The 11472-nt window shown below is 60.3% G+C and overlaps 1 protein-coding gene across 1 annotated transcript in view; it reads left to right on the plus strand.

The window, feature by feature from the left end:
- The window catches only part of FBRSL1 (fibrosin-like 1), a gene marked incomplete at its 5' end in the record, with an annotated part of 52665 nt that overhangs the window by 34363 nt on the left and 6830 nt on the right, over positions 1-11472 (plus strand). The window contains 5 exons of the mRNA XM_006901003.1: positions 1766-1795; positions 8689-8734; positions 9302-9662; positions 9739-9980; positions 11385-11461. Coding sequence (XP_006901065.1) covers positions 1766-1795; positions 8689-8734; positions 9302-9662; positions 9739-9980; positions 11385-11461 — 756 coding nt within the window. The remainder of the gene's footprint in view (positions 1-1765; positions 1796-8688; positions 8735-9301; positions 9663-9738; positions 9981-11384; positions 11462-11472) is intronic.

Below are 11472 nucleotides of genomic sequence, written 5' to 3' on the forward strand. Positions count from 1 at the left end.
CCCTGCAGTGGTGTACTGACCCCAGCCTGTGCTGTGTGCCCTCCCCTGCAGTGGTGTACTGACCCCAGCCTGTGCCGTGTGCCCTCCCCCTTCAGTGGTGTATTGACCCCAGCCTGTGGTCTGTTCCCTCCCCTCCCTAAACTGCATGCCACGGCCACAGAGACCACGGGGGACTCCCCTCAAGATGCCCATTTCCTAGAGGAGGTGATGAGTATGGGGACCCCATGATGGAGCCAGTGTTGGACGTCTGCACCACACTGCTGGGGTCTGACTCAACACCCATGAGCCTGTGCGCGTGTGGACTCATGAACCACCTGAGCCTCATCCACCAGCGTCCTAAGTCCTCAGGGCCAGGTCTCTGGGAGGCTGACCAGGCTCCGATGGTGAAGACCCCAGAACAGGGCACCCAGTGTTTGCACTCATGTCCCTTCTGTCCTGTCCCTAGAAGACCCAGTCCACCAGTGCTGTGGCTGTGGTGACCGCTGGGTGCGGCTCGAGGCGCACTGTCACACCGCTCCGTGGACTGTGTCACTGTCAGGGTTGCAGGCCGCTGTTAGGGGCATGGAGGAAGGCCGTATAATTTGATCACCGATATTAATCACGTAGAGTATGAAGTATGAAAGCGGCGGTACACGCGTCTGACTGGCCATCGTCCTCAGCAGTGTAATTCATTCGACATGAATGTGTCGTAATTGCCGTTGCTAGGGAGGGATTCTTTTTATTCTTTTAAGAGGGGAATTGCCAGTGATTTCTAGAGCAGTCTGTTCTTTTTAAAGCTCCACTTACTGAGAAGGAAGAAGGACGGTTTGTTTTCCAGTCATAACAATCTCTCATTAGCCAGCTGAGCCTCAGGGCCCCCAGCCAGAGGGATGGGCCAGCACCTTTGTCCTGACGGCCCGCGAGCCCGCTGCCCTTCACAGCGCTGCCCCAAGCGGGATGTTGTCACACCCCAGGTGCTTCTGCCGCGGTCTATGCTGCACCCCATGCCCCCATTCAGGCTGGGACACAGGATAGGGTGAATCTTCTGCCCATCCTGGGGCCTCTCCCACCCTAGATTGGGGTGAAATTCCTCAATTTTTCTGGGGATGCTGGAAGTTGGGCTGATCCTGAGCCACAGGCTTTGGACTGACCGACCATGAAGTGATGAGGGCTGTGGACTGACCATGGGTAATGAGGGTGCTGTGAACTGACCATGGGTAATGAGGGTGCTGTGAACTGGCCATAGGGTGATGGGGGATGTGGGCTGACTGTGGGTTGATGGGGGCTGTGGACTGACCTGTGGAGTGATGGGACTATGGACTGACCACAGCTTGATAGGGGCTGTGGACTGATCTTGGGGCAATCCAGGTTGTGCACTTACCATGAGGTGATGGAGGCTGTGGATTGACAACAGGGTCATGGGATTGGTGGACTGACCTCCTAGGTGATGGGAGCTCCAGGCTGAACTCTTGGCGGGTGGGGATGCCCACACTCAAGGCCCTGGCTGTGTGAGAACCCAGACCCCTGCATTTGACTCTCAGTGGATGTCTCATGGACGCCCCCCTGAAGCCTTAACCAAAGTCAGATCCTGGGCAGGAGGCTCCATAGATTGACTCAGGCTACATCCTCCTGCTAAGCCCCCAAACACACCTCGCCGTGTGTCAAGGCCCTGACATTCGGACCCCATGCTATTCTCACATGACCTCCAGGCTGGGGACCTATGAGCCCTAGGGGGTGGGGTTCAGGTCACAGTGTCACTGACAGTTCTCTCTCTTTGCACCCTCAGTGTGACAGTGAGAGTGACGTGGATGACAAGGTAAGACCCCTTCTTCTAGGACCTCCACCCCCACCTCAGAGTTGTAGGGGCTCTCCTGGCTGTCCCTGTGTCTGGAGTGGAGCCAGGGAAGGTCCTCCCGGGTCTGCACATTGGGACAGGCCTGTGGACCTGTGGTATTGAGCCCAGGAGTGTAACCACAGAGCTGGCCCTTCCCCAGAGTGTCATGTGTCCTGGGAAGCCACTGTGGCCGGTGCTTTGGCTCCTGGGGGGGGGTTCTTGTGGGGAGTCGACCCCGTAGTCCCAGCACAGTTTACAGAGCACTGCTGCATGCCGCTGTAGGTGTGGGGACAAGTGGTGTCCGAGAACACAGGAGAGCCCCTCCGCCGGTGTCCACCGTCACCGTTCCTGAGGTGGGCAGGCCTGATGATGGCTGGGCGCCCGTCCTGACTGAGGCCTGACCTTGGGCCTCTCTGGACTCTTCATTCTGGGCCAGAGAACCTGGGCCTGAGGTGCAGAGGAGCTGAGCCCTGGGCTTTGCTGCAGGACATGTACAGGGTGGAAGGGCCTGAGGTGGCTGGGCCTATGTGTCCACTGTGTCACACGACCAGGGCAAGTGTAGGACAATGAGGGGTGCCTGCCTTCCAGAAAGCACTAAGGGCTGGAGGTAGGGGCTACGGAGCGTGGGGGGGAGAGGTGGAGCATCGTCATGGGCGGAGTGACTGCATGGGGGGAGCCTCTGTGTGGGTGGGCAGGGCTGGCAGTGATTGGTCAGGTGCTCTGTCACGTGTTACACCCTCAGTGTTCACCCCCATCCACCCCATCCATGTGGGACCCCCGCGTGCTCACCCTCAGGCACACACGCCTCATACACACCGCACGTGCTCCCTCCATGCACAATGAGGAACACCTCAGCAGGCTCATCCGAACGCACACACACCTTCTATAGGACCTCACTGCTCACCCCCTCATGATGTGGGACAGCCCACTGCTCACCCCATGCACCTCTCATGGGGCACCCTGGGCATAGCGTGCATACCACAGTGGATGACCTTGGTCATGGGACAGATCCCCAGGACAACTCCATCCTCCTACAAAGTCTCCCAGGAAGGAGGACAGGGCTGCGGCACTCGTGCATTGGCTCTTCGCAACCCCACACCGCTGGGGACGAGGTGAGGAGCCCTGTCATCATCTCTGCACAGTGGACCCCTGGATGCCCTTCAGAGCTCATCCCGCGGCAGACCACAGGCTGTGCATCGCGGGCACAAGCAGGAAGCTGCAGTCCCTGGCACTGCTGCCCGAGTCCCCAGCAGCCCAGAGCAGCCCAGGGCTTCAGAGACCTGCTCCTCACAAATTGGTTTTAAATGAAAGGTGCTAAAGCCTCACTCAGTGCGCTTTCCCCGGGTGCACTTGATCTAATTTCATTAAGGAAATGAGGACAGATGATGGTTGCTGTCCATTCCCTACTGTGGGGGTGCTGCTTGAGGCAGAGGAAGACGATGCTGCCCCCGCCCTTGGTGGCTGACCCAGTCCCCGTATGCCTGAGCACTCCAACCAACCACTGCTGGCCCCGCCCCTCACCGAGGCCCCGCCCACACCAGTTCCCGCACCACTGTTGGCCCCGCCCCTCACAGACTCCCCGCCCACACCAGTTCCCGCACCACTGCTGGCCCCGCCCCTCACAGACTCCCCGCCCACACCAGTTCCCGCACCACTGCTGGTCCAGCCCAGCCACACAGGCCCCACCCACTCACACAGAGGCCCTGTACCAGTGGTCCCCTGCCCAACCACTGCTGGCCCCGCCCCTCACCGAGGCTCCGCCCGTGCTACTGCCCACCCAACCACTGCTGGCCCCTCCCATCCACGCAGAGCCCAGTCCACACCCTCTGCATCCAACACTGGTGGTCATGCTCACCTGTGTGGACATTCATGCCAACATACTCGCTCACACATGCAGGTATGATGTACACACAGTGACACGTACATACTCACATACAGACCCTCTCACAGGTACACACACGAGAGTCCTCTGGACCGTCACTCACATGCGCACATGCGCACACACACAGGCTCTCACACACGTGTCACACTGGTGCTCACCCACACTCGTACTCACTCACATGGCTGCATACACGTGCATACCTCCTGGGCTCCTGAAACCCAAGGGCATCTCTCCAAAAGCAAATCTGTTTGTAGTTCATTTCTAATGTCAAGACACGGATCCAGTCACACGTTTAGATTGCATTTCCCAGGGTATAACTCTTTTTGGGGAGAAAATGCCCATCTTCCATGGAACACCTGGTGAACTTGATCCATAGACCTTGCGGTTAGTAGTTCAACGTGCAATGCTCTATGCTACTCGGGCACCTTAAAGCATATACTTTATGGAATTCTGGCCTGTTCTGGACAGACCAGACCACACTCGCTCCCAGCGTGTGTCCTCAGCCACCTCCAGTGCCCTATCGCCCTTCCCCTGTGAAATGAACACAGGGCAGCTTGAGTGTGGGAGACATGATGGGGCACCAGGAGGGGACTTCCTCCTGTTACTGAAGAATCGGCACAATTCCTCGAAGCCGCCAGCATGCAGTGTGTGTGGGTCATGGCCCTTCTGGGGAGGCTCGTGCTTTCTGCAGCCATGCAGCACGGTAACAGATGCACTGGTCCCTGGGGGCTGAAGACCAGACACTGACGCTGCAGGCTGGAGGCCAGAGGCCAAGGATGAGGTGGTAGAGGCTCCTTCTCCCTGGCCTCTGAGGGGCCTCTCTCCCTTGGCTCTTGGTGGGGGTAGCCATCTTTGGCCCTCATGGTCTGTGAACATGTCACTCCATCTCTGCTGTGTGTCACATCTCCTGGTGTTCATGTGGCCTGCTTACAAGAACTGTCATTAGGATTCAAGATCACCCTAGTCCAGGACCCCCTCATGGTGAGATCCTTAACCAGTGATGTCAGTAAAGACTGCTTCCTTTCCAGACCAGGTCTTAACTTACACGCTGCAGTGGACGTGTGTCTTTGTTGTTGTTTGGTGCTGTGGAGTGCGCCTCACAGTGACCCTGTGAACAACAGATGGGAACTCTGTCCTAGCCTTTGCTGTCTTCATCATCTCTTACACACCAGAGCCTTGTTGTTGCTGTTGTGTTGTTGAATTCACTACACCTCATAGTGACCCTGTGAACAGTCGCCCTGAACCTTGCCCTGTCCTGGGCAAGCCTCCGACACACTTGACTCCATCGCCACAGTCACTGAGTCGATCTGTCTCATCCAGGCCCCTATTGTGCTCAGTGTATAAGCCCCTTCATCTCTCCTCTGGACCACCTGGCAGGGGGCCCGGGGGAGTGAGTGCAGTGAAAGGGGGAAGCCCTTCAGGCAGGTCCTGCCCATTCTGTCTCCCACCCCGGCCCAGCTCAGGCTTATCTCAGATTCCCCATTTCTTCTGTGTCATGAAATCCCCGTTTCTCGATGTCTGCCATTTCTGCCCTGACTGGTTCTCGGCAAATTTGTGTTTTCTGGGGCCCAGTCTGTAGGGAGGTATACTGCTAACCCAAAGGCCACCTCTCTGGCAGTTCAAATCCACCAGCAGCTCTAAGGAGAAAGATGGGCAATCTCCTAATATCCCAGTGCCCCCAAACCCGCTGTACCATCATCTGTGGCCTCTTGAACCCCACCTTCACTCGGCCTGTTTCAGCCTCCTCTCTCTGAATCCTGGTGCTTCCTATCCTCACTAGGCTTCTGGAGTGGACAGCGCTGACCCTAAGCGCAGCCTAGTGACTGCACACACAAGCCCATCATTTATGCTTTTGGAAGGCTGGAGGGCCAGGGCGGGAGGACTGTGGACCCAGGCAGATGTGGGATTCTAGCAGTGTTCCTTCTGTGCCAGCTCCCCCACCAAGACAGTGACCCCTGACTCAGTTTTCCCTTATGCACCACATGGGTAGAAGCTGTGGATAACTAATAGTTGCAGGGACTGAGTGGGTCGGATATACCTTCATATGTCCTCACACCCTGCCCCTCCTGGCCCTGCTCCATGAAGACCCTCCAACTCACCAGGACAGATCTCTGCCTCGGGGTTGGATTAGTCGGGTCTGCCCGCGCCCCGCCTCCATCCCGCCCCACCCCCGCCCGTCCCCGCCTCTGCTGTCTGTGCGTCTGCCAGCCGCGCGCTGGTGGGCTCCCGCCTCTGCTCTGTGTGTCCCGGCGCTGGGGGATCGAGCCCCGCTGAGCTAGCACGGCTGGAGATGTGCGGCCTGAACACTGCAAGCCCGGGATTGGTGTAGTCAGGGTGCAGGGCGTGCGCTGAGAGGGTCCGGCAACCCAGACCGACCTGAGTGTGCTGGGGCGCGCAGGGCGCCCCCCGCTCTCCTCCACCCGTGTCCATGTCGTCCTGCTCCGGGCCCGATGACTGGCGATCGCCCGCAGTGGGCGGCAGACCAGGGTATCCAAGGTGCGCCTGGTGAGTGCGCCCTGCCGGGCTTCCAGTCTTGGGTACCAGGTGCCTCGGGGAGCAAGCAGGGTGCCGGAGAACCTGGGCTCTGACAGTTGCATCTCTCAGGATCTGGGTGCACGGGGACCGCGGCGGGGTGCACGGGGACTGTGGTGTCCCCCAGTGTTCCAGGGCGCACGTGGCAGGCGGGAGGGCCGGCTGGCAGGGTAAGTGCGCGGGGGGGGCCCCCTGCCCGGACTTGAAGGGGTCGGCATCGGCAGCGGTGCTGGGCATCGTGGGTGGGAGCGCCTTTGTCTACACAGGGCGCCGGGGGTGTGCGCCAGCCCGACTCGGTGTCCCGTTCCAGAGGCCCTCTCACCTGCCGAGTCGGAGTTCTTTGTCTGGGGCGGGGTGCGGCCGGCTGAGGCCGCGTGTACTGGCTCAGGCTGCCCGGAGATGGGGCTTCGCAGACAAAGCGCGGCCGTGACCTGCCTCTGACGGGTCGCCCTTGCACCTGACACCCTCCCTACGGGGCACGCCTCCTCTACACAGCCCAAGCCCACAGCCCCCACTTGAGCAATGCTGGGCCTCAAGTGCCCCCTTCACTCCCACCCACTCGGGCTCCGTGCCCGGAACGGAGACGGCGCCACGTCTCTGCAGTTGGTACGCCTGATCCCTAGAAGTTGGTGCTGCTTCCGCGGGCCCAGGGATGTCCCACTAGAGGGGGGTGTCTACTCCGGGCTCAGAGCCCCCAAAGGCACGCGTCTTGTGCCAGTGCTGGGCCTGCTAACCCCTGCGCTCCAGAGCTGGGCGCCGGGACTCGGGCTAGAGCAATGAGCTGGCCCCAGAGACAGACACCAGGACCAGGATTAGGAGCACTGAGCCGGTCAGGACTCGGGCAGGAGCACTGAGCGGCCCCGGATGCCGAGACTCTCTAAGGAAGGGGGACTCGGCCAGGCGCTGCTCCTGCAGGTGGCTGCCGGCCTTGGGGGGGCGTGGTCGCCCTGCGCTCTGGGCTGTGCAGAACTGCCTGGTGCTCGCAGGAACCTGAGCACCCACCTAGCCCTAGCCTCTCAGTCATCACTTCTCCCAGATCGCCTGCAGACTTGGGGTCCAGGAGGGCCCGGGAGGGGCTCCCCGTGCCTGGCTTCCTCAGTGTCTCAGCGCCAGCTGCAGTCTTTCCCGGACTCAGTGGCGCCGCCTGGTGGTCCCAAGAGCCCAGTGCTCCTGTCCTGCGTGGGACTTGAGTCTGAACTCACGCGTTAGGGCTGTTTGGGACCTTGGGGTGCGAGTCTCAGTTCAACTCCATCATCCCTCACTTGGGTAATCAAGGCCAGAAGTCATCCGCTCCTCTAGGGCGCAAACAGGTCCTCCAGGCGGCCCCTCTGTCCATTGCCCTCTCCATCCCTGTACTGCTGATGCTGTGATCTCACTACACCCTGGGTTTAAAGGCCAGCTGGCCAGGGTCTAGGAGCTGTGGGATCATGAGGGGAAGAATGAACAACAGGAGGGCAGTTATAGCATAGATGCAGAGGTGAGCTGGGGACAGAGCTGGAGAGGGAGTGGCCGCAGCCTCCAAGGGGGTGTGGTCTAGAGGGGATGAGTGCTGGAGCTCATTACAGAGGAACACGGTGGGGGGGGTGCTAGGGTGTGATCAAAGGGACATGGTCTAGAGGAATGGGAACTGGGGCGGATCACAGAAGGGTGTGGAACCCCAGGGAGTGCTACACAGTCCTGGGGATGCCTGATTGGCTCCTTGCTCTGACTGAGAAACTGGAGAGCCAAGGAGTCAAGGAGAAGCTGAAGGTCTGTGTTAGGGCCACAAGGAATGTCGTCGACTTTGATTCTGGTTGCTTTAGAAAGAACCCCAGGTGGTGATGAAGTCCTTGGGGAGTAACCTTGTTAACTAAAAGACCTCCACTCTGGAGGTTCAAGTCTCAGGAACTCCATGGGAGAAAGATGGAGACAGTCTCTTCCCATAGATTTACGGCCTGGGAAAGCCAATGAAGGGTCACCTGTGAGCCCATTCCAATTTGATAGCAGTGCGCCATGTGTTTTTGTTGGCTGCCATGTGCACTCACAGGCAGGAGGGGGCGCTGGCGCAGGGGCTCCCCTCTGCACCAGCTGGCTGGTGAGAGGCCTGCAGAGCCTTGGGGTGCGTGGTGGAGAGTGAGGGAGCACAGGACCAGTAGAGCTTTCATCTGTTGTACATGAGGTCAACCGGACAGCACCCCACAAGAGCAGGAGAGGGCCGTCCCACAGCAGGCCACGTCGTCGTCTTTCTCTGTAGTTCTAGTTTTGCTGAAAGGTTTCATGTCAGCTCTTTGGCCAGTTTGGTCCCCACAGTGCAGCAACATTCCCCCCTCTTACCCCGGGTTCCCTGCTTTCCAGCTTTGTCCTGGTCCCGCTCGCTCGTCTGCATGTTGGGGGGAACTTGGTGGGGATGGCGGGCCCAGGACACTGGCTGCTCTGGCCTTTTGTGTGCGCAGTTGCCCAGCCTCACCCTCTTCTCTTTCAGGCATCTGTTGGCTCAGAGAAGCTCTTCTCCCCTGAAACCAATAGAGGTATGTGCCTCCCGTGGCCTTTGTGCAAGTTGGACAGTCCACTGGGTCCTGGCGGCCAGCAGGGCAGGGGATAGCCTAGAGGGAGCCTGCCCCTCTGCCTGCTGGTTCTCCGGTCACACAGCAGCCAGTGGGCAGAGGAAGGCAGGAAGAGACAAGCAAGGGTGTGCGTGGGGTTTGGCTGTGTTCTGCCCATGGGCAGCTCTGGAGGAGGTTCCCCCCCGTGGGCAGATGACAGCTGGGGTTCTCTGCTCAGGCGCCCAGCGCCACAGCCACTGCGACAGGAGAGCCTGCAGCACCCCTTCCACCTTCCAGGAGCCCCTGTGGGGTAAGGTTAGCCAGGTCTGCTCTGTGCCACCCCCAGGAGAATGAGGATGATAAAGGATTCTCAGGGAAAGTGGGAGTGGTGACTAGACCTCCAGCAAGAGTGGAAGCACTGAGTACAAGCGGATCCTGGGCCCCCTCAGAGCACGCAGGGCTGATGGGCAGAATGGGGTTGTGTCCTGGAATGGGGCTCCAGCTGTGGTGATGGGGACTGCGTGTACACATCCCTGCTCTCTGCTCCTGCAGGTCCTGCCCTTGGGGAGAAGGTGGAGGTCAAGGCCGTGACTGTGCCCAGGGTCTCAGGCCTGGAGCGGAGCCGTGAGCTGAGCACCCAGACGCCCTTCCTGCCTTCTGTGCCCAGCCCTGCGGCTGCCCCCGCAGCCACCACTGCCGCAGCCTCTGCGTCCCCCACGGGGCCTCCACCAGGCACACGGGCCAGCCCCTTGGTGAAGAAGGAAGCTCCCGCCCTGCCCCGACTCACCCCACAGCCTCCACCGCCACCCACACCTCCCCAGCCCCGGGCCCCACTCCCTACACACGTGCCTGTCTCCCTGGGCACCTACCCGGGCACCAGCCAGGCCACGCACGGCAGCCTGCCCTGCTTCAGGTAGGGGGGCCTCTCGATGGACGGAGGGCTGGCTTGGGGAGGTGGTCGGCCCTGCAGTGACCAGCCCTGCCCCCAGCAGGAGCAGCGGTGGTGCAGCCAGCGGTCCTGGCCTCAGCCTCTCGAAGAACGTGGCCCTGTCGCCTCACGGGGCGGGCCCTGTGCTGGGCCTGCCCAGCTCCAACCTGTCTACCTCGCACTTCACGCTACGGTCACAGGCCCAGCACCAGCACCCCGCGGTGGCCATGTTCGCCACCCCCCCGACACTGCCCCCTCCCCCGGCGCTACCCAACAGCCTGGTCCTTCCAGGGCACCCAGCCGGTAGGTCCCCATGGTGTCCACCCATGACCCTGATGGCTCCCTAGCCACTGAGCTTCCTTCCCGGACAGGAGGGGAGGACGGGACAGGCCCCACAGCTGGCCCACTACCACTTTCTGTGGCCCTACCAGTCTGGCCCTTCACTAGGAACTCTCAGCCATAGCTCTCTACCCTAGTAGAGGTCCTGCCCCAACACAAAAAACACACGTGACACACCCTACAAATGCACACAGACACATAGACCCACAAGTGCACACCGACCCACAAATGCATGCATGTGTACAGAAATGCACACATCAACGTGTACAGTCAGTCGTACTTGTGAGCACACACATATACAGATGCACACTTACACTTGTGTAAGGCACATGCCTCTCCCTACAGGTACACGGCAGCACAGATGCTTACGTGCACCCAGATGCGTACACGTGCTTACATAGGCACATACTCAAGACACATGTGCATGCACGGGAATGAATAAGCATGTGCCCGCACATGCACAAAACCGTGCTCACACACGCATTTACACGTGTATGTGCACATATGCATAGAACCATGAATGTGCGCACGCATATCCCTGTGCAGGTCAACAGATGTGCATGACCTGCATCTGGAGGTTCCCCAGCCCCGCCCTGCACTGCCCTGTGCTTGGCAGCGCACCTGGTCCGCTGATGGAGCTGCACCGCAGGGCAGCAAGAATGCCCACAGCCTGGTCCCTGCTCCGGTCCCCCAAGTGTCAGTAGGAAGCCTGCCTCACACACTATGTGGTCTGAGATGGACACCCAGCCTGGCCTCCCCCTACCCACGTCTCACTGGTGTCATCAGGTGGCCCAGCCTTGAGGTCCTGTAGCTAGTACACAGGAGCAGTGCAGTCACTGCCAGCTGGGCTGGTCAGTGCACTGGGCATGTTCTCTGCACATTTCCAGTCAGTGCTGGGCTGGTCAATGCGCACAGTTCTAATCACTGTGCGCTCAGCTTGTCAGTGTTCACTGGACAGGTTCTCCACGCAGTTCTGGTCAGTGCACGCTGGGCTGATGAGTGCGTGCCAAGCTGGTCAGTGCTCCGTGCAGTTCCGTTCAGTGCACACTAGGTTGGTCAGTGCGCACCGGGCAGGTTCTCCGCGCAGTTCTGGTCAGTGCGAGCCCGGCTGACGGTCTTCTCTCTCGCCTCCAGATGCCAGCCTGTTGATCTCCCTCAGCCCACCAATCTCGTACCGCCAGCCTCCCTCGGGGATTCTGATTGGTACTTGGTCACAGGCCCCCCTGTTCCCTCCACCCCTGAGTGCGCACCTGGCGAGCCGCCGCGGCGGGGCCTGCCAAGAACGGGAGTGCCAGGTGACTACCCGCCTCGCCCCCCGGGAGCCCGCGGCGACGTGCCTCTCTGTCTCTCTCTCTTCTTCTCTCGTAGATCAGGAGCTGCTCCGACAAGAGCTGAACACGCGCTTTCTGGTCCAGAGCTCGGCGCGGCCCGGGGCCCCCCTGGGGGCGGGGGCGCC

This window comes from Elephantulus edwardii, unplaced genomic scaffold, assembly GCF_000299155.1.
Source record: "Elephantulus edwardii isolate Elephantulus edwardi_28Jun2011 unplaced genomic scaffold, EleEdw1.0 scaffold00304, whole genome shotgun sequence".
Lineage (NCBI taxonomy): Eukaryota > Metazoa > Chordata > Mammalia > Macroscelidea > Macroscelididae > Elephantulus > Elephantulus edwardii.